Source organism: Coregonus clupeaformis, chromosome 30, assembly GCF_020615455.1.
Source record: "Coregonus clupeaformis isolate EN_2021a chromosome 30, ASM2061545v1, whole genome shotgun sequence".
NCBI lineage: Eukaryota > Metazoa > Chordata > Actinopteri > Salmoniformes > Salmonidae > Coregonus > Coregonus clupeaformis.
In genome coordinates, this window is record NC_059221.1 from 35116986 (window position 1) to 35141803 (window position 24818).

The 24818-nt window shown below is 43.6% G+C and overlaps 1 protein-coding gene and 1 long non-coding RNA gene across 2 annotated transcripts; both read right to left on the reverse strand.

The window, feature by feature from the left end:
• Positions 1-705: 705 nt before the first annotated feature.
• On the reverse strand, positions 706-24418 carry LOC121546433 (filamin-A). Its single transcript, XM_045209394.1, is given in 29 exon segments — positions 706-878; positions 3012-3167; positions 3306-3419; positions 3514-3651; positions 3791-4054; positions 4102-4224; positions 5149-5301; positions 5402-5541; positions 5543-5600; positions 5733-5894; positions 6041-6181; positions 6322-6450; positions 6550-6690; positions 6834-6907; positions 7210-7296; positions 11335-11458; positions 11573-11619; positions 11840-11963; positions 12074-12140; positions 13242-13385; positions 13816-14168; positions 20356-20492; positions 20574-20679; positions 21084-21221; positions 22793-22910; positions 23219-23298; positions 23424-23672; positions 24094-24267; positions 24270-24418. Coding segments are annotated over 29 exon segments (4014 nt in total). The 5' UTR covers positions 24385-24418; the 3' UTR covers positions 706-720.
• LOC121545348 lies at positions 7977-12962 on the reverse strand. Its single transcript, XR_005996268.2, has 8 exons — positions 12846-12962; positions 12598-12735; positions 12339-12463; positions 12074-12237; positions 11840-11963; positions 11573-11716; positions 11335-11458; positions 7977-8044 (listed from the first exon to the last, which is right to left on the reverse strand). It is a non-coding gene; the product is annotated as an uncharacterized LOC121545348 (long non-coding RNA).
• Positions 24419-24818: the final 400 nt, after the last annotated feature.

Genomic DNA, 24818 nt, shown 5'->3' on the forward strand with positions numbered 1-24818 from the left:
GCTCTCTCTAATTCTCTCGTTCTCTCTTTCTCTCTGGGAACCTGAGCCCTAGGACCATACGTCAGGACTACCGGGCATGCTGACACCTTGCTGTCCCCAGTCCGCCTGGCCTTGCTGCTATTCCAGTTTCAACTGTTCTGCCTGCGGTTACGAAACCCCTACCTGTCCCAGACCTGCTGTTTTCAACTCTTAATGATCGGCTATGAAAAGCCAACTGAGAGACCTGAGCCCTAGGACCATACGTCGGGACTACCGGCCGTGGTGACTCCTTGCTGTCCCCAGTCCGCCTGGCCTTGCTGCTATTCCAGTTTCAACTGTTCTGCCTGCGGTTATGGAACCCCCTACCTGTCCCAGACTTGCTGTTTTCAACTCTTAATGATCGGCTATGAAAAGCCAACTGAGATTTATTCCTGATTATTATTTGACCATGCTTGTCACTTATGAACATTTTTGAACATCTTGGCATGGTTCTGTTATAATCTCCACCCGGCACAGCCAGAAGAGGACTGGCCACCCCTCATAGCCTGGTTCCTCTCTAGGTTTCTTCCTAGGTTTTGGCCTTTCTAGGGAGTTTTTCCTAGCCACCGTGCTTCTACACCTGCATTACTAGCTGTTTGGGGTTTTAGGCTGGGTTTCTGTACAGCACTTCGAGATATTAGCTGATGTACGAAGGGCTATATAAAATAAAATTGATTGATTGATTGATTGAATGAGCCACCTTTATGAGGCAATGACATTGAAAGGAGACCCTGGGATATGCTCCTCTTCCAACTTCACAGCCAATATATAGCTGCCCGTCTCCTTGCCAAGGTGTTTGATTGACACTTCCTCACACGGCATGGTGGGGCCATGCATCCCCACCAGGAACAAGTTTATACCTAGGACAAAAGACAAGATCATTAACTTAATCAATGCATTATTACATAATTTGTATACATTTTATATATTTTACATGTTTGTCTTAAACAAGATCAGAGTCACTTCCGCTGCATACAGAGTGATATTGTTGGGGTAATTGACTAATAACCAATGTTACTAAAATGAAGAGGAATTTCTCTCCTTCTCTCACACACACACACAACTCAGCGATTCAGTGAGCCCCTCCCTTAGAGTTCACAGAGATTCAAGGTCATTGAGCCAGATACACACAGGCTCTCCTAGGCTGTACATGCATGCCATGATTATATACTAACAATGACCTATATTCATTGGGTAATTATTAACTATGACCTATAATAACCAGCTTATTACTAACACTTAGTAACAAAAGCAACATGCAGTATCGCTGAGTCAGGAGAGGAATTAGCTGATATCGCAGAATAAGGGGAATGGGGGTGGGGGGGTGGGGGTAATAGAGAAGGCAGATGGCTGGTATGAGACTGCCGTTATTCTCTCACCGAGATAAAACTTGGGCTACTTCCCCAGATGCTACTCATACATTTATTCAAATTGTTTCTCACAATAGTTGAATAGTTCGATGTGAAATGTATCTTTTCACATATATTCCCAGACCATACAATCTTGTTTTGATGATTATTTGAACGCTTCCTTGTTTCTTATCAGACAGCTGCAAGCTTGTTTTTGTCTCAGACATGCTTATCTTCTCTAGTCTATGTTCAACGTCGTTCATATTTTACACATGGCCTACCCACCATTCTGAATTGACCAATCAAGTAGCAGTCTTGTATGACAACCGAGGGAGGAGCTTTAATGGCCTCTCCCAAAAAATGACGGGTACAAAATGTCATTGCCATTTCTGCATATATTCTTCCTGTGTACCTCATGGTATTAAAGAAGTTGAAGTGAAGTTCTGATTGTTGTCCTCACCATTCTTTTATTTGTGTTTAAAATTTACAATATAGCTAATTCTTGTGTAATACAATGTTAAAACCATGTATTAGAAACACTACGTTTTACTACAGCCTTTGCTGTTGAGCCTATTTTTTATTTAACCTTTATTTTAACAGGGAGTCATGCTGAGACCAAGGTCTCTTTTACAGATGAGCTCTGTAATTCCAAAAATATACACATGAATACAATATGAAAAGCAAAGCAGAGATAAAAAAAAACACAGTCAAAGAAAACAAAGACTGGTATGGTAACTAAGTTATTAATGACGTTTAGGTAAAGCGGGAGTTTTTGTAAAATAGCTTTATAAACAAAAAAAGAGCAATGCATCGATCTACGAGAATTCAAAGAGGGCCAACCTACTTTCTGATACAGAATGCAGTGATGTGTACTGAACCTGTCGGCCGTAATAAAGTGTAGTGTGCTTAGATAAACTGCATAATTTTATAAATGCATCAAACACTTGTGTGGCTTTCATGTGCAAGCTTCAAATAAACAACCTGTCAATAAGTTAAGAGGTTGGTTTAATTATTTACTGTACTGTCTACTGAATTATTTTGACCTTACATTCATGTGAAGTAACCTGAGTTGGTTTAGTCAATTAGAAGCCTTGTTAAGTTTTTGGGCCAGTCACGTGAACTCTGGGTTTGCTGTTGCAAGGAACTTTTTGGGGCTCTGGGACTCCTGACTCTGCTCAAGCTGTGAGGAGGAGAAGATGACAATATTGTTGTTGAGCTTAAACTTTTACATCGGGAGAAATTTCAAATTACATTTAGCAAAAAGACTGTTGCTTAATCTTATATTTTTATTTCCTTATATTAATTGTGTTATGTGACTGATAATTTTGATTTACTAGTATCCAAGTCAAATTGTATTGTGTGTGGTTGTATTTTCCTTGAGTCACTCTTTCTTATTGCATGGGAGAACTATCTGGAAACAGTCATCTATGATATACATTTATATTAGTAATATACCTCTCGTTTTTTCCCCTATCAAGTCAATTGAGTTAATTTACTGAAATTATTCCCATGCTGATTCATCCGAGCCTGTGGTGAGAGTGTTACACTTGCATGATCAAGGAAAAAATTAACTGAGAGCTACAGTACAATCTGTAAAAGGAGATTTTGATCTCTGTCCCTATCTTTAGCTCTATGTAGGCTCACCAGCTTTGCTGCAGTCCACATTGAAGATGTTTCTCCTTCCCAGACAGGCTTCATTCAGGCCTGGGCCGCTACTGACAACCTTACAGGCATCAGACTGGAAGGAGGACCATAGAGAGGACGCCAAACAGCCATTGATTACTCTCCTCATCAGATTACCTGTGATAGGTGATAACGTATTATGACATGACCCGTACGTAGTTTATGTGCCTAATTTCCCCTCTCTAAATGAGACATGGAAAGACACACATTTGAGACAGTAAACCTTCACCATAAAAGAATAGTACTGATTAATACCTTTGGTCTGTCCCGACCCTGATGCATCATCTCCAGCAGGGCCATACACTGGCACCAGGTAAGGACTGTCCTGAATGTGCTTGTCATCGAACTTGACTGACACCTCATAGTCACCTAGAGGAAAAGCATAATTTTTGGTGGTACTCTGTTTTACATTACATTGAATGTGTCAGGGGACAATGTGGAGGTGAGGCCTGTGTTTCTATACCTGGTTCCAGAGCAACGTAGGAGATCCCACAGGAGCCATCTTCCCTGTCCTCAAAGGTGAGCTCTGCCTGACCTGGGCCCTCCATTGTTACCGACAGACTCCTGGCACCTGCCTCTCGAGTCCAGATACTGAAATCAGCTGCACAGAAAGAAAGATAGATACAACACATGTGCAAGGCACACACAAACTAGAACATCTGCACTCAGTACAGTACAGTACAGTACCGTAGAACCACATACATTTATGTGGACTATAAATAACTTATCTAGGGACATACCTGGAATGCTTGCTTCAGCACTCTGCAGTCCCAGTCCCCAAGCCTGCACGTTCTCTGGTCCTCCCTCCCCTAGTGGGCCCACAGTGTACTGGTAAGGACTGCCAGGGATCTGCTGGCCTTTGTACCTCACACTAACTGCATGGACACCCATCTCACTGGGCACGAAGCTCACAGAGCCTGTGACGTCTGCTTCTTCTATGGCCCCAGAGGGACTCATGGGCAGATATGTGCTGGGCGTCCAGGCCTGTAAAATGGCAGACAGAGCTCACTCAGGTTGACTCAGTGATGTCAATAAAAAAGACTAGCTCTACCTGGTATTTTGAGGGTACTCCCACACACGTTGCCGACACTGGCGATAGTTGCAGCTCCCTGGAAGTGGGTTATGCTTTCTCTGACATAGCCACTCTCTGTCACCTCTGCTGTAAACTGACTCCCTGGACAATACATAACACATACACTATATATACAAAAGTATGTGGACACACCTTAAAATGAGTGGATTTGGCTATTTCAGCCACACCCGTTGCTGACAGGTGTATAAAATCGAGCAGACAGCCATGCAATCTTCATAGACAAACATTGGCAGTAGAATGACATTACTGAAGAGCTCAGTAACGTTCAAAGTGGCACCGTCATAGGATGCCACCTTTCCAACAAGTCAGTTCGTCAAATTTCTGCCCTGGTCAACTGTAAGTGCTGTTATTGTGAAGTGGAAACATCAACTGTAAAGTTTGGTGGAGGACGATTAATGGTCTGGGGCTGTTATTCATGGTTCTGGCTAGGCCCCTTAGTTCCAGTGAAGGGAAATCTTAACGCTACAGCATACAATGACATTCTAGATGATTCCAACTTTGTGGCAACAGTTTGGGGAAAGCCCTTTCCTGTTTCAGTATGACAATGCCCTCGTGCACAAAGCGAGGTCCATACAGAAATGGTTTGTTGAGATCGGTGTGGAAGAACTTGACTGGCCTGCACAGAGCCCTGCACAGAGCCCTGACCTTAACCCCATCGAACACCTTTGGGATGAATTGGAACGCCGACTGCGAGCCAGGCCTAATCGCCCAACATCAGTGCCCGACCTCACTAATGCTCTTGTGGCTGAATGGAAGCAAGTCCCCGCAGCAATGTTCCATCATCTAGTGGAAAGCCTTCCCAGAAGAGTGGAGGCTGTTATATCAGCAAAAGGGGGACCAACTCCATATTAATGCCCACGATTGTGGAATGAGATGTTCGATGAGCAGGTGTCCACATACTTTTGGTCATGTAGTGTACATTACATACGGTTTGAATACAAACACAGCTTCTCTGTTCAAACTGTTCTATTTACTAACATTAGTTCACAGAAGTAGTGTAGCTACCTGGCACATGTTCCTCTGCGAATTTGACTGAGAGGGTGTAGGCCCCAGGCTCTGTGGGGCAGAAGGAGATGACACAGAACCCATCCTCCATCTCCTCTGTCTGGACCTCCACAGTACTGGGACCCTCAATAGCCAGAGTCAGACCCCCATAGCCTTATAAATTGTTGAGCCACTATAAAGTGTTACTGTCGAATTCCTGAAAATATTCACATGGTGATATGTTTCTTTGTTTGGGGGGAGATTTGTGACTCACCTGCATCTCGTGTATCCACAACAAAGTCTGACATCTCAAAGGTGCGCCCCGTCGCCAGCCCTGGTCCAAAGACCTTGACCCTTCTGGGGTCTGTAATCTCTAACTGGGTGATGGTGAGAGGGATGGGACTATTGGCCACATCCATCCTTCATCACGTTAACCAGATGCTCTCTCACCTCTTTGGGGATGAAGGATATACCTGCACAGCAGAAGAAAAGTGAGACTGTTCTTTAAAACAAGGGATTTTACATTCATCCCACGGAACTCATTTTCCCAGGGGGCTTTGGTCCTCGCTCTTAGTCCCCAGTGCCCTCAACTCCTGAACCCTGACCTATGTGTCTGTCAGGCTGCCTCTTCAGCAGGCAGGACACATCCAGGCCTGAGGGAAACACGATGCTGGCTGTGAGCAGACTGATATCCTCTTCTATGATGTCCAGGCTGAAGTCAGTCGCTGTGCCCAACATCACCCTGCGGGACCTCCGGGGAACCACACCTTCACCAGCCACTGCACAGGGACAGGTGAGACAGGTACAGCAAAGGTGAGGTGAAGTTCTTAAAGATTCTCTTAATCTTAATTTTAGTTCTACCTTTCCTACCCTGTAGACCTACCAACCACATACTGTAGATACTGCTGCTTACTAGCGATCCTTGCCGTGAAGGGACTTCCTGTGATGTGCTCGTTGTTGTGTCCTACTAGGATGCTGTAGTCACCAGAAACCGTGTTGTTCATGAGGCGAATCTCTGCTTTAGACGGACCCTCGAGGGAAATGTCCAGTTTACCTGGTGATTAAAGAACAGGTATAGTATCTGCCTTCCAGAATGATTCAGAAACCTTTGGTGTGGTGTTAGTTGCATTTCGTGTGTTCTGTCTTTAGGTTCAAAAGTAAGTATTTCTCATTTGCTAATGAAGGGACTCTTACAGTGTGTTGAGTCTTTGTTGAAGATGGTGAAGGCTGCGATCTTGTTTGTCATGCCATAGACTAGGCCTGCCCCATGTGCCATAGTGTCAGAGTTACTGCCATTGTTCACGTAGAACTGGAGAGGGCTCTCTAAAATGCAGATTTGAGTAATAAGACAATGGTTAGCTTATTTTTTGCCTTTCTATTATATGTAAGGAATGGGTTTAATAAACCTGACATCACTCTTACCGGGGAGAGCAGTGCCATCAACCTTGATGTGCATTTGATGGAGGCCTTCTTCTGTGGGATCATACATCAGTGTGACCGTTCCATCTCGGTTATCAGTTACATCAGCCGGGGCCCTATTACCGGATGGAATACATACTTCACCTAAGAAATCATTTTTGAGCGCAATTGTGAATTGAGCAAATGTGAATACAACTAAAAGGTGTTATTTTCCACCAATCTCTGGTAAATCGCTTCCAGGATACATGAAAAGTTAGAAAACTTCAATGCAGGCATCTATGTTCCACCTTTGATTTCCCCCTCTGTCAAGCTGTATGCCATAACAATGTCAAAGGGCATCAGTCCAGTTCGGTTCACATGGCTAAGGGGAATGTAAGAGCTGTGTGTCATCTGTAGAGAGAGAGGTGCTAAAAGTGGCTATGACAACTTTCCAACACCAGTGGGCTTTTTAATCAAGCTGTATTATACGGCGCAACAAAGAGCTAAAATGTAAATGAACAGCACTATATAAAAGCTTGTTGTCTTGATAGAAAATTATTTAAAAGGATGTTAGAGTAATTTGGGAGCCCCACACCCATAGTGATCATGTTTAATCGTCAATTAAACAGACAGCTCCAAAGCTGCATATATTCCTGCCGCTCTGAAAGGGAAGAATGTCCATACCGAAGGCTGGCCATCTCTGTGAGAAGCTTTTTGCTTCCATTTGGACTGCTGCCCATCACGTCCTGAGTCCAAGTCATTGTCTGGAGCCTGAGCACATACACACAGAACAGGTCCAGCATGCAACAAAAAAAATACATTACCTTAACACACAGGCATGAGATTCACCTATTATATATACATAAAGTTACAAGAAAAATGAAACGTCAAAACTATTTCAGTAGGCATATAGTAGGCTATAATACACAAATTATTTGGTAGTGGTAACCAGCGTTGGTGTGAATTCCATTTATATTTAGTAAATTCAGGAGAATTAAAAATACAATTCAAGAAAAAAAATGTAACAACTGACCCCCAACCTTGGTTGAAATGCATCTAATTTGACTACTCTAACTAAAGTTAGCTAAATATCCAGCTAGCCAGGTTTCCTTAGCATCTTGTACACAGCCCACAGCCCTTGTGGCTAGGACCACGGATTGTGACTTTTTGAATCGCTGCTGTTTGTTGCTGTTTCCATCTGCCCTGCGACCTGACCTGTCTGGAACTGCGAGGAGTAACAGCGTAGCCTACGTTGTTACCATGACAAAGACCAAAGCCGGTGGGAGTACTGTTGAAGACAGTGGTGAATCTCTATCACAGGTGAAGGATCTTTTAAACGAACAAAAACATTTTCTACAAGCAGTTGTTACAACAACAAGAAAATAGCTTAAAGTGTTGTGTCCAAATACTGGTGGAGTCAACTAATAAAAGAATGGACAATCTGACCAGAGGCCTGAAGAACAGTTTGCAGTTCTCCCAGGGTCAGCTCGATTAGTTTAAACAGCAAGATGACCGCAATCTGTAAGTCATAAAAAAAGAAAAAAAAGAAAAGAAAAGAAAAGCCATTTAGCAGACGCTTTTATCCAAAGCGACTTACAGTCATGCGTGCATACATTTTTGTGTATGGGTGGTCCCGGGGATCAAACCCACTACCTTGGCGTTACAAGCGCCGTGCTCTACCAGCTGAGCTACAGAGGACCACAGTTCAGTTCTGTATGCTCTGGAAAGAGCCAAGAACTTGAGAGAAATGTACACTACCAGTCAAAAGATTGGACACACCTACTCATTCAAGGGTTTTTCTTTATTTTAATTTTTTTTTACATTGTAGAATAATAGTGAAGACATCAAAACTATGAAATAACACATATGGAATCATGTAGTAACCAAAAAAGTGTTAAACACATCCAAATATATTTTATATTTGACATTCTTCAAATAGCCACCCTTTGCCTTGATGACAGCTTTGCGCACTCTTGGGATTCTCTCAACCAGCTTCATGAGATAGTCACCTGGAATGCATTTCAATTATCAGGTGTGCCTTCTTAAAAGTACATTTGTGGAATTTATTTCCTTCATAATGCGTTTGAGCCAATCAGTTGTGTTGTGGCAAGGTAGGGGGGGTTACACAGAAGATAGCCCTATTTGGTAAAAGACCAAGTCCATATTAAGGCAAGAACAGCTCAAATAAGCAAAGAGAAACAACAGTCAATCATTACTTTAAGACATGAAGGTCAGTCAATTCGGAAAATGTCAAGAACTTTGAAAGTTTCTTCAAGTGCAGTCACAAAAGCCATCATGCTCTATGATGAAACTGGATCTCATGAGTACCGCCACAGGAATGGAAGACCCAGAGTTACCTCTGCTGCAGAGGATAAGTTCATTAGAGTTACCAGCCTCAGAAATTGCAGCCCAAATAAATGCTTCACAGAGTTCAAGTAACAGACACATCTCAACATCAACTGTTCAGATGAGACTGTGTGAATCAGACCTTAATGGTCAAATTGCTGCAAAGAAACCACTACTAAAGGACACAAATAATAAGAAGAGACTGCTTGGGCCAAGAAACACGAACAATGGACATTAGACCGGTGGAAATTTGTCATTTGGTCTGGAGTCCAAATTGGAGATTTCTGGTTCCAACCGCCGTGGCTTTGTGAGACGCGGTGCGGGTGAACGGATAATCTCCGCATGTGTATTTCCCACCGTAAAGCATGGAAGAGGAGGTGTGATGGTGTGGGGGTGCTTTGCTGGTGACACTGTCTGTGATTTATTTAGAATTCAAGGCACACTTAACCAGCATGGCTACCACAGCATTCTGCAGTGATACGCCATCCCATCTGGTTTGGGCTTAGTAGGACTATCATTTGTTTTTCAACAGGAAAATGACCCAACACACCTCCAGGCTGTGTAAGGGCTATTTGACCAAGAAGGAGAGTGATGGAGTGCTGCATCAGATGACCTGGCCTCCACAATCCCCCTACCTCTACCCAATTGAGATGGTTTGGGATGAGTCGGACCGCAGAGTGAAGGAAAAGCAGCCAACAAGTGCTCAGCATATGTGGGAACTCCTTCTTGAGAGAATGCCATGAGTGTGCAAAGCTGTCATCAAGGCAAAGGGTGGCTATTAGAAGAATCTTCTATTTAATATATATATATATATATATATATATATATATATATATATATATTTATATATGTATGTATTTTTTTTGATTTGTTTAACACTTTTTTAGTTACTACATGATTCCATATGTGTTATTTCATAGTTTTGATGTCTTCACTACTATTCTACAATGTAGAGAATAGTAAAAAATACCCAAGAATGGTAAAGCGGCCTTTACTGGTTCTAACAGCCGACCTATCAGCTCGCTGCCAGCTCTTAGCAAACTGTTGGAAAAAATTGTGTTTGACGAAATACAATGCTATTTCTCTGTAAACAAATTAACAACAGACTTTGAGCATGCTTATAGAGAAGGACACTCAACATGTACTGCACTGACACAAATGACTGATGATTGGTTGAAAGAAATTGATAATAAGAAGATTGTGGGAGCTGTACTGTTAGATTTCAGTGCAGCCTTTGATATTATTGACCACCTGTTGTTGAAAAAACATATGTGTTATGGCTTTTCAACCTCTGCCATATCGTGGATTCAGAGCTATCTATCTAATAGAACAGAGAGTTTTCTTTAATGGAAGCTTCTCTAATGTTAAACATGTAAAGTGTGGTGTACAGCAGGGCAGCTCTCTTGGCCCTCTACTCTTTTCACCAATGACCTGCCATTGGCATTAAACAAAGTCTGTGTGTCCATGTATGCAGATGATTCAACCCTATATGTGTCAGCAACCACAGGTAGTGAAATCACTGCAACCCTAAACAAAGAGTTGCAGTCAGTTTTGGAATGGGTGTCCAGTAATAAACTGGTCCTAAACATTTCTAAAACTAAGAGCATTGTATTTTGTACAATTTCTAGACCTCAGCTGAATTTGGTAATGAATGGTGTGGCTATTGAGCAAGTTGAGGAGGCTAAATTACTTGGAGTTACCTTAGATTGTAAACTGTCATGGTCAAAACATATTGACTTAATTACATTTACATTTTAGTCGACGCTCTTTTCCAGAGCAACTTACAGTTAGTGAGTGCATACATTTTTTTTTTTTTTCATACTGGCCCCCCGTGGGAATTGAACCCACAACCCTGGCAAACTACCAACTGAGCTACATCCCTGCCGGCCATTCCCTCCCCTACCCTGGACGACGCAGGGCCAATTATGCGCCACCCCATGGGTCTCCTGGTCGCGGCCGGCTACGACAGAGCCTGGATTCGAACCAGGATCTCTAGTGGCACAGCGATGCAGTGCCTTAGACTACTGCGCCACTCGGGAGGCTAATACCAATACTATGCATGCCAGTCTCTCTTGGCAAAGAGTTGAGGAAAGATTGACTGCATCGCTTCTTGTTTTTATAAGAAACATTGTATTGGAAATTCCAAATTGTTTGAATAGTCAACTTACACACAGCACTGACACACACACTTACCCCACCAGACATGCCACCAGGTTTTTTTTGACACAGTTCCCAGGTCCAGAACAAATTCAAGGAAACGTACAGTATTATACGGAACCATGATTGCATGGAACTCCCTTCCATCTCATATAGTGCAAGTGAACAGGAAACCCGATTTCCTGTAAGTCGCTCTGGATAAGAGCGTCTGCTAAATGACTAAAATGTAAATGTAAGAATGACGTTATTAAAATGGCAAAAGGTTAGTATAAGGGATTTTCTCCCCCGAATTATTTTACGTTCTACCTGGAAAACTCATTTTCATCAGCATATTTGACCACCAGAGAATGAGGACCCTCCATGGAAGGGGAGTAGGCCACAGAGTAGGTTCCATCTCCATTGTCTGTCACCTCCACAAGCTCCATCTTACCTGGATAAATTAAAAGACAGGGAAAGCAACATGACAGTCAATGAAAACATACATGGATCAGAAGAACAAAAACATGAATATCAGATATACATGTACATGAAATCATGTTCTCACCACTAGGTGTCATAACAGCAACAGACTCTGGAGCCTCTCCAGTCTTGCTACAGTCAATGGTGAAAGTCTGGGGAGTTTTGACACAAATTCCTGACTTTCAACTTGTTGGCCTGATTTGTGGGCAGCACTTGGAAGTTGGAGAGACTGAAATAAAGTATAGAACATATTGACATGAAAAATACTTTCCTAAAATTGTATTTCCTGATTAAAAACCTGTTTATATATATATATATATATATTTTTTTTTAACACCATCTGAAGTCCCACCTGCAAAATTCATCCTCATCGACATATTTAACAACCAGAGAGTGAGAACCCTCCATAGAAGGGGAGTAGGCCACTGAGTATGTCCCATCTCCATTGTCTGTCACATCCAGAAGCTCCATTTTACCTGCATAGATACAATAAAGAAATACACACTTTTTACCGAAGTGAAACTATACAACTTTATGCAATACCAACAAAGATTTTTGCTGGTAATCAATTAAATAGCGTACTCACCACTTGTCGTCATGACAGCCACAGCTTCTGGGACCTCTCCAGTCTTGCTATAGTCTATGGTGAAGGTCTGAGGTATCTTGGCACAAACTCATGACTCCAAAACTGGAGTAGACACTTTCAACTTGTTGGCATCATTAGAGGGTTTCACATGTAAGTTGAAGGGACTGCAACAAAATGAAAAATTGACACTGAACATTTCACTAAACTGATCACAATAACAATTTGAACGAACATGAGCAACTGCAGAATTCAATTCAATTCTTACCTGCAGAATTCATCTTCATCTGCATATTTGACCACTAGAGAGTGAGGGCCCTCCATTGGAAGGGGAGTAGGCCACTGAGAAGGTTCCATCCCCATTGTCTGTCACCTCCACAAGCTCCATCTTACCTGAATAAAGTAAAAGATGGCAAAAGCAACATGGCAGTCAAATAAAATATATGAATATGAAGAAGAAAGAAACATGAAAATCAGATAGAAATTAAATAATTTTCTCAATGGTAGGTGTCATAACAGCAACAGACTCTGGGGCCTCTCCCGTCTTGCTACAGTCAATAGTGAAGGTCTGGGAAGTTTGGGCGCAAGTTTCTGACTCCAAGCCTGACCCCGAGACTATCAACGTGTTGGCCTGATTTGTGGGCAGCACTTGGAAGTGGGAGAGACTGAAATACAGTAAAGAACATGTTAACATGAAAAAGATTGTTTCCTTAAATGGTATTTCACACTTGAAAAAACATTGTGTTCTTTTTAAAAATGCGATCTGAAGTCTTACCTGCAAAACTCATCCTTATCGGCATACTTGATAACCAGTGAGTGAGAACCCTCCAGACAAGTGGAGCATGCCAGTGAGTATGTCCCATTTTAGGGTTCCCTCGAAACCACCCTTCAAACCTGGTCCATAAGCTTTGACCTAAAAAGAGGATGAAAGCATCAAATGTTATCATAAAAGCTGTTAGTATAACAGTTTATGTGTAAAATCAGCTCACCAGGCTTCCCAGACCCTTTAGCTCTAATGTTTGAGCCGTTAAATTATGGTTCTATTCGAACTCTGTCAGGGGTCACCTAAAATAGACAAAAATTTCATACAAAGACAAAGGCAAATATATAAAAATATATTTAAAATAAAATGTTGAATGGTTCATATTTTAATTATTATATTTTTACTTACTCTGAAAGGACTGCCAGGGACACTGACCCCTCCCCAAGTCACACAGATAGTGTGTTTGGCCAGAGTGGTTGGAGTGTAGTAGCAAGTATAGAGGCCCAGCTCTTTACGAACCACCTCCACGTTGACTGGGACTTCATCAATGCCCTATGGGTTAGAGGAATGATATACGCATAGAATAAGTCCTACTTTAAGGCCATATTCAACAGTAATAACTGTAGTGAATACTAATGTACATCATATCTAGCACAGTTCGTTATGGCAAAGAACTTTAGTAAAGTGGGACCATATTAGAATTCATCAAACAGACATGGCATCATGGAGCCTAAATAGGGCTGACTCAGCCTTATGCTGCCAGTGTATCTTTGATGTTTGTACAGACACCTCTTACCCAAGCAAGGATGCCCAATGACCCATCGCCAGCAAACCTGGCATCCACTGTTCACTATACAGCCACCCTGACTCACGCCTGTTCCATACACTTTCACCTGAAAAATACATCAAATTACTAACTGAACAAAATAATTTACTGTACCTAAGTCTCAAGTACAGTTTACAAAATCACTTACAAAATCACTTCATGTGCTGCAAGACTTCTGCATCCCTGGACAAGCGCAGAATGTTCCAAATACATGGACAAGCGCAGAATGTTCCAAATACATGGAGAAGCGCAGAATGACCCAAATGCTAAATAGAGCAGAACAAATGGACCCAGTAACTGCAGGGAGGCACTCGCCTTGTGTGGGTAGCATTTATTTTTATTGGGGCTTATGTGGGACATGAAAGGATTGTCCTCGATCTCATCTTCATCACAGGTCACATGCACAGCGTATTTCCCCGGTTCTGTGGGCCAGAACCTCACGTCACACAAGCCATCATCTTGGTCATCACACTCGAACCTGGCCTTAGAGAGACCCTCGATGGCAAAGCCTACCGAGCAGAGAGATGCATTTTAGAGGCTAGATTCATTTAAATCCAAGGTGGGAGAAATACAGTGCATTCGGAAAGTATTCAGACCCCTTCCCTTTTTCCACATGTTTTTCTATTCCCCTCATCAATCTACACACAATACCCCATAATGACAAAGCAAAAACAGGTTTTTAGACATTTTTGCACAAACATAAAAAATTAAAAACAGAAACATCTAATTTATATAAGTATTCAGACCCTTTACTCTGTACTTTGTTGAAGCACCTTTATCAGCGATTACAGCCTTGAGTCTTCTTGGGTATGACGCTACAACCATGGCACACCTGTATTTGAGGAGTTTCTCCCATTCTTCTCTGCAGATTCTCTCAAGCTCTGTCAGGTTGGATGGGGAGCGTCGCTGCACAGCTATTTTCAGGTCTCTCCAGCGATGTTCGATCGGGTTCAAGTCCGGGCTCTGGTTGGGCCACTCAAGGACATTCAGAGACTTGTCCCTAAGAACGCCTGCGTTGTCTTGGCTGTGTGCTTAGGATCGTTGTGCTGTTGGAAGGTGAACCTTCGCCCCAGTCTGAGGTCCTGAGCGCTCTGGAGCAGGTTTTCATCAAGGAGCTCTCTGTACTTTGCTCCGTTCATCTTTCCCTCGATCCTGACTAGTCTCCCAGTCCCTGCCGCTGAAAAACATCCCCACGGCATCAATCAATCAATCAATTTTATTTTATATAGCCCTTCTTACATCAGCTAATATCTCGAAGTGCTGTACAGAAACCCAGCCTAAAACCCCAAACAGCTAGTAATGCAGGTGTAGAAGCACGGTGGCTAGGAAAAACTCCCTAGAAAGGCCAAAACCTAGGAAGAAACCTAGAGAGGAACCAGGCTATGAGGGGTGGCCAGTCCTCTTCTGGCTGTGCCGGGTGGAGATTATAACAGAACCATGCCAAGATGTTCAAAAATGTTCATAAGTGACAAGCATGGTCAAATAATAATCAGGAATAAATCTCAGTTGGCTTTTCATAGCCGATCATTAAGAGTTGAAAACAGCAGGTCTGGGACAGGTAGGGGTTCCATAACCGCAGGCAGAACAGTTGAAACTGGAATAGCAGCAAGGCCAGGCGGACTGGGGACAGCAAGGAGTCACCACGGCCGGTAGTCCCGACGTATGGTCCTAGGGCTCAGGTCTCTCAGTTGGCTTTTCATAGCCGATCATTAAGAGTTGAAAACAGCAGGTCTGGGACAGGTAGGGGTTTCGTAACCGCAGGCAGAACAGTTGAAACTGGAATAGCAGCAAGGCCAGGCGGACTGGGGACAGCAAGGTGTCAGCATGCCCGGTAGTCCTGACGTATGGTCCTAGGGCTCAGGTTCTCAGAGAGAAAGAGAGAACGAGAGAATTAGAGAGAGCATACTTAAATTCACACAGGACACTGGATAAGACAGGAGAAGTACTCCAGGTATAACCAACTAACCCCAGCCCCCGACACATAAACTACTGCAGCATAAATACTGGAGGCTGAGACAGGAGCGGTCCGGAGACACTGTGGCCCCATCCGAAGAAACCCCGGACAGGGCCAAACAGGAAGGATATAACCCCACCCACTCTGCCAAAGCACAGCCCCCGCACCACCAGAGGGATATCCTCAACCACCAACTTACAATCCTGAGACAAGGCCAAGTATAGCCCACAGAGGTCTCCACCACAGCACAAACCAAGGGGGGGCGCCAACCCAGACAGGAAGATCACGTCAGTAACTCAACCCACTCAAGTGACGCACCCCTCCTAGGGACGGCATGAAAGAGCACCAGCAAGCCAGTGACTCAGCCCCTGTAACAGGGTTAGAGGCAGAGAACCCCAGTGGAGAGAGGGGAACCGGCCTGGCAGAGACAGCAAGGGCTGTTCGTTGCTCCAGAGCCTTTCCGTTCACCTTCACACTCCTGGGCCAGACTACACTCAATCATATGACCTACTGAAGAGATAAGTCTTCAGTAAAGACTTAAAGGTTGAGACCGAGTCTGCGTCTCTCACATGGGTAGGCAAACTGTTCCATAAAAATGGAGATCTATAGGAGAAAGCCCTGCCTCCCGCTGTTTGCTTAGAAATTCTAGGGACAATTAGGAGGCCTGCGTCTTGTGACCGTAGCGTACGTATTGGTATGTACGGCAGGACCAACTCGGAAAGATAGGTAGGAGCAAGCCCATGTAACGCTTTATAGGTTAACAGTAAAACCTTGAAATCAGCCCTTGCCTTAACAGGAAGCCAGTGTAGGGAAGCTAGCACTGGAGTAATATGATCAAATTTCTTGGTTCTAGTCAGGATTCTAGCAGCCGTATTTAGCACTAACTGAAGTTTATTTAGTGCTTTATCCGGTAGCCGGAAAGTAGAGCATTGCAGTAGTCTAACCTAGAAGTAACAAATGCATGGATTAATTTTTCTGCATCATTTTTGGACAGAAAATTTCTGATTTTTGCAATGTTACGTAGATGGAAAAAAGCTGTCCTTGAAACAGTCTTGATATGTTCGTCAAAAGAGAGATCAGGGTCAAGAGTAACGCCGAGGTCCTTCACAGTTTTATTTGAGACGACTTTACAACCATCAAGATGAATTGTCAGATTTAACAGAAGATCTCTTTGTTTCTTGGGACCTAGAACAAGCATCTCTGTTTTGTCCGAGTTTAAAAGTAGAACGTTTTCAGCCATCCACTTCCTTATGTCTGAAACACAGGCTTCTAGCGAGGGCAATTTTGGGGCTTCACCATGTTTCATTGAAATGTACAGCTGTGTGTCATCCGCATAGCAGTGAAAGTTAACATTATGTTTTCGAATAACATCCCCAAGAGGTAAAATATATAGTGAAAACAATAGTGGTCCTAAAACGGAACCTTGAGGAACACCGAAATGTACAGTTGATTTGTCGGAGGACAGACCATTCACAGAGACAAACTGATATCTTTCCGACAGGTAAGATCTAAACCAGGCCAGAACTTGTCCGTGTAGACCAATTTGGGTTTCCAGTCTCTCCAAAAGAATGTGGTGATCGATAGTGTCAAAGGCAGCACTAAGGTCTAGTAGCACGAGGACAGATGCAGAGCCTCGGTCTGACGCCATTAAAAGGTCATTTACCACCTTCACAAGTGCAGTCTCAGTGCTATGATGGGGTCTAAAACCAGACTGAAGCATTTCGTATACATTGTTTGTCTTCAGAAAGGCAGTGAGTTGCTGCGCAACAGCTTTTTCTAAAATTTTTGAGAGGAATGGAAGATTCGATATAGGCCGATAGTTTTTATATTTTCCGGGTCAAGGTTTGGCTTTTTCAAGAGAGGCTTTATCACTGCCACTTTTAGTGAGTTTGGTACACATCCGGTGGATAGAGAGCTGTTTATTATGTTCAACATAGGAGGGCCAAGCACAGGAAGCAGCTCCTTCAGCAGTTTAGTAGGAATAGGATCCAGTATGCAGCTTGAAGGTTTAGAGGCCATGATTATTTTCATCATTGTGTCAAGAGATATAGTACTAAAACACTTAAGTGTCTCTCCCGATCCCAGGCCCTCGCAGAGTTGTGCAGATCCAGGACAGCTAAGCCCTGGAGGAATACGCAGATTCAAAGAGGAGTCCGTAATTTGCTTTCTAATGGTCATGATCTTTTCCTCAAAGAAGTTCATGAATTTATTACTGCTGAAGTGAAAGCCATCCTCTCTTGGGGAATGCTGCTTTTTAGTTAGCTTTGCAACAGTATCAAAAAGAAATTTTGGATTGTTCTTATTTTCCTCGATTAAGTTGGAAAAGTAGGATGATCGAGCAGCAGTGAGGGCTCTTCGGTACTGCACGGTACTGTCTTTCCAAGCTAGTCGGAAGACTTCCAGTTTGGTGTGGCGCCATTTCCGTTCCAATTTCCTGGAAGCTTGCTTCAAAGCTCGGGTATTTTCTGTATACCAGGGAGCTAGTTTCTTATGACAAATGTTTTTCGTTTTTAGGGGTGCAACTGCATCTAGGGTATTGCGCAAGGTTAAATTGAGTTCCTCAGTTAAGTGGTTAACTGATTTTTGTCCTCTGACGTCCTTGGGTAGGCAGAAGGAGTCTGGAAGGGCATCAAGGAATTTTTGTGTTGTCTGAGAATTTATAGCACGACTTTTGATGCTCCTTGGTTGGGGTCTGAGCAGATTATTTGTTGCGATTGCAAACGTAATAAAATGGTGGTCCGATAGTCCAGGATTTTGTGGAAAAACATTAAGATCTACAACATTTATTCCATGGGACAAAACTAGGTCCAGAGTATGACTGTGGCAGTGAGTAGGTCCAGAGACATGTTGGACAAAACCCACTGAGTCGATGATGGCTCCGAAAGACTTTTGGAGTGGGTCTGTGGACTTCTCCATGTGAATATTAAAATCACCAAAAATTAGAATATGATCTGCTATGACTACAAGGTCTGATAGGAATTCAGGAAACTCAGAGTGGAACGCTGTATATGGCCCAGGAGGCCTGTAAACAGTAGCTATAAAAAGTGATTGAGTAGGCTGCATAGATTTCATGACTAGAAGCTCAAAAGACGAAAACGCCATTTTTTTTTGTAAATTGGAATTTGCTATCGTAAATGTTAGCAACACCTCCGCCTTTGCGGGATGCACAGGGAATATGGTCACTAGTGTAACCAGGAGGTGAGGCCTCATTTAACACAGCAAATTCATCAGGCTTAAGCCATGTTTCAGTCAGGCCAATCACATCAAGATTATGATCAGTGATTAGTTCATTGACTATGACTGCCTTTGAAGTGAGGGATCTAACATTAAGTAACCCTATTTTGAGATGTGAGGTATCACGATCTCTTTCAATAATGGCAGGAATGGAGGAGGTCTTTATCCTAATAAGATTGCTAAGGTGAACACCGCCATGTTTAGTTTTGCCCAACCTAGGTCGAGGCACAGACACAGTCTCAATGGGTATGGCTGAGCTGACTACACTGACTGTGCTATTGGCAGACTCCACTAAGCTGGCAGGTTGGCTAACAGCCTGCTGCCTGGCCTGCACCCTATTTCACTGTGGGGCTAGAGGAGTTAGAGCCCTATCTATGTTGGTAGATAAGATGAGAGCACCCCTCCAGCTAGGATGGAGTCCGTCCCTCATCAGCAGGTCAGGCTTGGTCCTGTTTGTGGGTGAGTCCCAGAAAGAGGGCCAATTATCTACAAATTCTATCTTTTGGGAGGGGCAGAAAACATGATGCTGCCACCACCATGCTTCACCATAAGGATGGCATTGGTCAGGTGATGAGCGGTGCTTGGTTTCTTCCATACGTGACGCTTGGCATTCAGGGCAAAGAGTTCAATCTTGGTTTCATCAGACCAGAGAATCTTGTTTCTCATGGTCTGAGAGACTTTTATGTGCCTTTTGGCAAATTCCAAGCAGGCTGTCATGTGTCTTTTACTGAGAAGTGGCTTCCGTCTGGCCACCATAAAGGCCTGATTGGTGGAGTGCTGCAGAGATGGTTGTCCTTCTGGAAGGTTCTCCCATCTCCACAGAGGAACTCTGGAGCTCTGTCAGAGTGACCATAGGATTCTTGGTCACCTCCCTGACCAAGGCCCTTCTCCCCCAATTGCTCAGTTTGGCCGGGCAGCCAGATCTAGGAAGAGTCTTGGTGGTTCCAAACTTCTTCCATTTAAGAATGATGGAGGCCACTGTGTTCTTGGGGACCTTCAATGCTGCAGAGATTTGTTGGTACCCTTCCCCAGATCTGTGCCTCGACACAATCCAGTCTCGGAGCTCTACGGACAATTCCTTCGACCTCATGGCTTGGTTTTTGCTCTGACATGCACTGTCAACTGTGGGACCTTATATAGACAGGTGTGTGCCTTTCCAAATCAAAATTTAATTTCCACAGGTGGACTCCAATCAAGTTGTAGAAACATCTCAAGGATGATCAATGGAAATAGGATGCACCTGAGCTCAATTTCGAGTCTCATAGCAAAGGGTCTGAATACTTAAGTAAATAAAATTTCTAAAAACCAGTTTTCACTTTGTCATTATGAGGATCTTTAAATTTTTTTAATCAGTTTTAGAATAAGGCTGTAACGTAACAAGACGTGAAAAGTGGAAGGGGTCTGAATACTTTCAGAATGCACTGTACATGCTAATGTACAGAAAATACTAGAAGTCATCTTTCTAGAATACTCTGTGACTGCATCATTAAACAGCCAGTCAAACTTACCTAACATCCCTGCATCATCTCAGATGAATTCCACGATGAAGTCAGCTGACATTTCCACCATGCCCCCCTCCAGACCAGGACCCCACGCCCGGACGAGCTGGGGGCCCGCTTTGGGACCAACGTCAACCTCAAAGGGGCTGTCAACGGATAAAGGGCAATTGCTCCATGAAATATTAATTCCATGTCAAAACAACATCCGTTTTAAACAGAGAGCTCACCTCTTGAGAATGTGCTCCCCAGACCATGTTATGTCTACTGTATGTTTTCCCACAGTGTCGGGGTGATATATGTCATCAATGGCCTCTTCGGTATGACTGGTACATCAAAGCCATCTGCCAAGAAAACACATGAAACACAATCTAGCAGCTCAACATGTTCAGGTACAGATGTAGGATCTTAATTTGATGACCCTGTTGCAGGAGAACTTTCCTTCAACGCAGGACATTTAAAACCTGTAGTGCATTTGACGTTTAGAAAGTTTGTAATTTTAGACTTGATTTTCCCTTACAAAAATGTATCAACCCCTACAAAAAGTTTCCAATAATTAAAATCCACATAATAATTCACGTTTCCTGTTGCTGCAGGATTATTTTCCTGCTGTAGCAAACTGGCTCAAATTAAGATCCTACATCTGGTACAAGAGAAAAATAGGACCAGGACAATTGAGGAAAGGATGAACAGAATCATGTGAATAAAATAAGAGGGCAGTAGAAATGATAAACACTCACCAGGTCCTTTGATATGCACCTCCAGTTCCACAGGTCCAGCCCTACTGGTGTCTACCTTGAAGTCAGCCACCTGACCAACCCTCACTCCCTTGGGCTGCAGCCCTCGGCCACTCACCCTACAGGCTTTCGGCTTGGTCACTGATACAAACGATTTGTCCATAAATACAGTGCATTTGGAAAGTATTCAGGCCCCTTGACTTTTTCCACATTTTGTTATGTTACAGCCTTATTCTAAAATTGATAAAATTGAATTTCTTCCTCATCAATCTACACACAATACCCCAAAATGACAAAGCAAAAACAGGTTTTTAGAAATGTTTGCACATTTATAACAAATGGAAAACAGAAATACCTTATTTACATAAGTATTCAGACCCTTTGCTATGAGACTCGAAATTGAGCTCAGGTGCATCCTGTTTCCATTGATCATCCTTGAGATGTTTCTACAACTTGATTGGAGTCCACCTGTGGTCATTTAAATTGATTGGACATGATTTGGAAAGGCACACACCTGTCTATATAAGGTCCCACAGTTGACAGTGCATATCAGAGCAAAAACCAAGCCATGAGGTCGAAGGAATTGTCCGTAGAGCTCAGAGACAGGATTGTGTCGAGGCACAAATCTGGGGAAGGGTACCAAAACATTTCTGCAGCATTGAAGGTCCCCAAGAACACAGTGGCCTCCATCATTCTTAAATGGAAGAGTTTGGAACCACCAAGACTCTTCCTAGAGCTGGCCGCCCAGCCAAACTGAGCAATCGGGGGAGAAGGGCCTTGGTCAGGGAGGTGACCAAGAACACGATGATCACTCTGACAGAGCTCCAGAGTTCCTCGGTGGAGATGGGAGAATCTTCTAGAAGGACAACCATCTCTGCAGCAGTCCACCAATCAGGCCTTTATGTTAGAGTGGCCAGATGGAAGCCCCTCCTCAGTAAAAGGCACATGACAGCCCGCTTTGAGTTTGCTAAAAGGCACCTAAAGACTCTCAGACCATGAGAAACAAGATTCTCTGGTCTGATGAAACCAAGATTGAACACTTTGGCCTGAATGCCAAGCGTCACGTCTGGAGGAAACCTGGCACCATCCCTACGGTGAAACATGGTGGTGGCAGCATCATGCTGTGGGGATGTTTTTCAGTGGCAGAGAATGGGAGACTAGTCAGGATCGAGGGAAAGATGAACGGAGCAAAGTACAAAGAGATCCTTGATGAAAACCTGCTCCAGAGCACTCAGGACCTCAGACTGGGGCGAAGGTTCACCTTCCAACAGGACAACGACCCTAAGCACACAGCCAAGACAACGCAGGACTGGCTTCGGGACAAGTCTCTGAATGTCCTTGAGTGGCCCAGCCAGACCCCGGATTTGAATCCGATCAAACATCTCTGGAGAAGAATGGGAGAAACTCCCAAAATACAGGTGTGCCAAGCTTGTAGCGTCATACCCAAGAACATTGCAAAAATATCTAAAAACCTGTTTTTGCTTTGTCATTATGGGGCATTATGTGTAGATTGATGAGAGATTTTATTTTATTTTTTATTAATTTTAGAATAAGGCTGTAACGTAACAAAATGTGGAAAAAGTCAAGGTGTCTGAATACTTTCTGAATGCACTGTACCTCAAAACACAAATCACCTTTGTGTAAAAACAAGGCTAGCCAGATTGCCTATTATGAGCGCTAATTAACAGAAGAGGGGCAGAGCAGTGGCACACCTGATTTGGGTTTGAGGGATGCTTCAGATTTCAGTTGAGCTTTGGGGAACATGGAGAGGTAAGTCATGATGGACTGCTCATCCACACGAGGGTCGATGATCTCCTCTGGGGCAATGACCTGGATGCAAAAGAGAAACAATGGTTATGTAAATGTACTGTATGTCCTAGCCTGATTAATTATGGTAGTGCCAATTATTCCCCAAACTGGCCTCTTCAGTTCACATGCAAGGTGACATCGCCCCTACAAGCTAAAACAACATGTATGATGTAAACTCTGCTACATTTCATGTCGTCCTTTCACTATGAGCAGAGGAGAGGAGTGACTCTACTTCCTGAAGGCTTTGTTTGTGTGGTGAATACTGTGATGAGCGATGATGTCGTAGGCCAAAAGGTTACCCCCCAGAGGCTGTTCTGAGAAGTTAAAACGTAAGATGTCATCCCCCAAGCCTCTCTGGCATTGTCTACTCGCTGTACCTTGTCCCAGCTCTCCCAGTCTGGACACAGGCCTGCAGGCAGGGAGAAATACAGAGGATCAAAGGTCAGGTTCTAGACTATATAAGCTATAGGAAGTATCCCTTACCCAGTAACAACAAAGCTGGATGTTGTTTTCATGAATCCAGTTATAGTTCACTTGGGGCCAGTCCGTCCACCAGTGCCCCCAGAGCCTTGCCATTCTGCCAGTCCTGGCTGAAGTTGGTGATAGACAGTTCGGGCACATTGTCCTGGATCCACCCCAGCAGCCGTAGCTCAGGGGTCTGTTTCTTGGTCTTGTCCTGGCCCCCGTCCTCCAGTAGATGAGAAGAGATGGAGTAATGTAGGATCAAGGTCCACACCAACCCCAGAATCAGCTTCATATTCCCGTCCATGATGGCCTTGCTGTCTGTTGAGGCAGCACCATGTTATACCCACAAGAAGGGATGGGAGATCCAGTGTTATCTAACACATACAGTATCGCACATCTCCCAGTGTAAATCAAACAGACCTATAGTCTTCACTTTATAACATAACAAATTGTGGCAACATTTGCAATTGCATGGCTGTACACAGTAACTGTTAGGTACATACAACAATGACTGAACTCAATCATAGAAAACTGGCCAAATTGTTTCAAGTTAGTTAAGTATAACTACTGTACAAGTAACGGCACCTAGAAAAAATAAATAAATATGGTATCTGCACAATGCAACCCCATGCAACCTCATGTAAAGTGTAACCAAAGAAGTGTGACTTTATCTTCTTACTTATCTTGGCATGGCTGCCAGACTGAACTTCATCCCTGAGCAATTCACCATCTCACTTACCTATTGACACCAACTTGACATTCTCCTGGTCCAGAAGCTTGAGCGCAACAGAGACATTATCCAGCCTCATCTGTCTGAATGTGGGCCTGGTGTGGTACTTCCTGAACATCTTCTTATGGCTCAACACCTCCAGTAGGGCGATGATAGTCAGCCTGTCGTTTAGGTCAAACGAGGGTCACCTATGAACCTGTTTACACACTTCAGGTGCTCGTTGCACCACCGTGTGAAGGTGTTCTTCTGGATCTTCTTCCATGATGCATCGTCTGCCAGGTTACACTCAGCGGCACACATACTGTGTTCAGCCGGAGAGACCTCGCTCTTGGTAAATGGCATACTGTAATATACTAACGTTGATTGTTCCTTGTTGCGTTTTTCCCCTTCCTCCGTTGTTTAGAATCTGATCTGTCTGTCTCCCCGTAGTGCGGTGGAGCTTTTAAAGGGGGGCGAGGTGTGGAATATGAGAAGCCATAACCTCACAGAGTTCTGGAGTTTTCGCTGGAGGCGAGGGACAAAACATCCCCTCTCCGTGTTATCTTAATAAAACATTGTCCACACTATTAGCAATTACACTGAGGGAGTAGAATGCACGGAGAGAACAGTCCCTCTGACATATCTAACCAGTGCCATCATCATATGGAGTCTTTTTATGGAGAAAGAAGTGCATCAGACACTAGTTTTATTGACCTCACCGGGATGTGTATTGAGGGTTTTGGGATGGAGGTCAG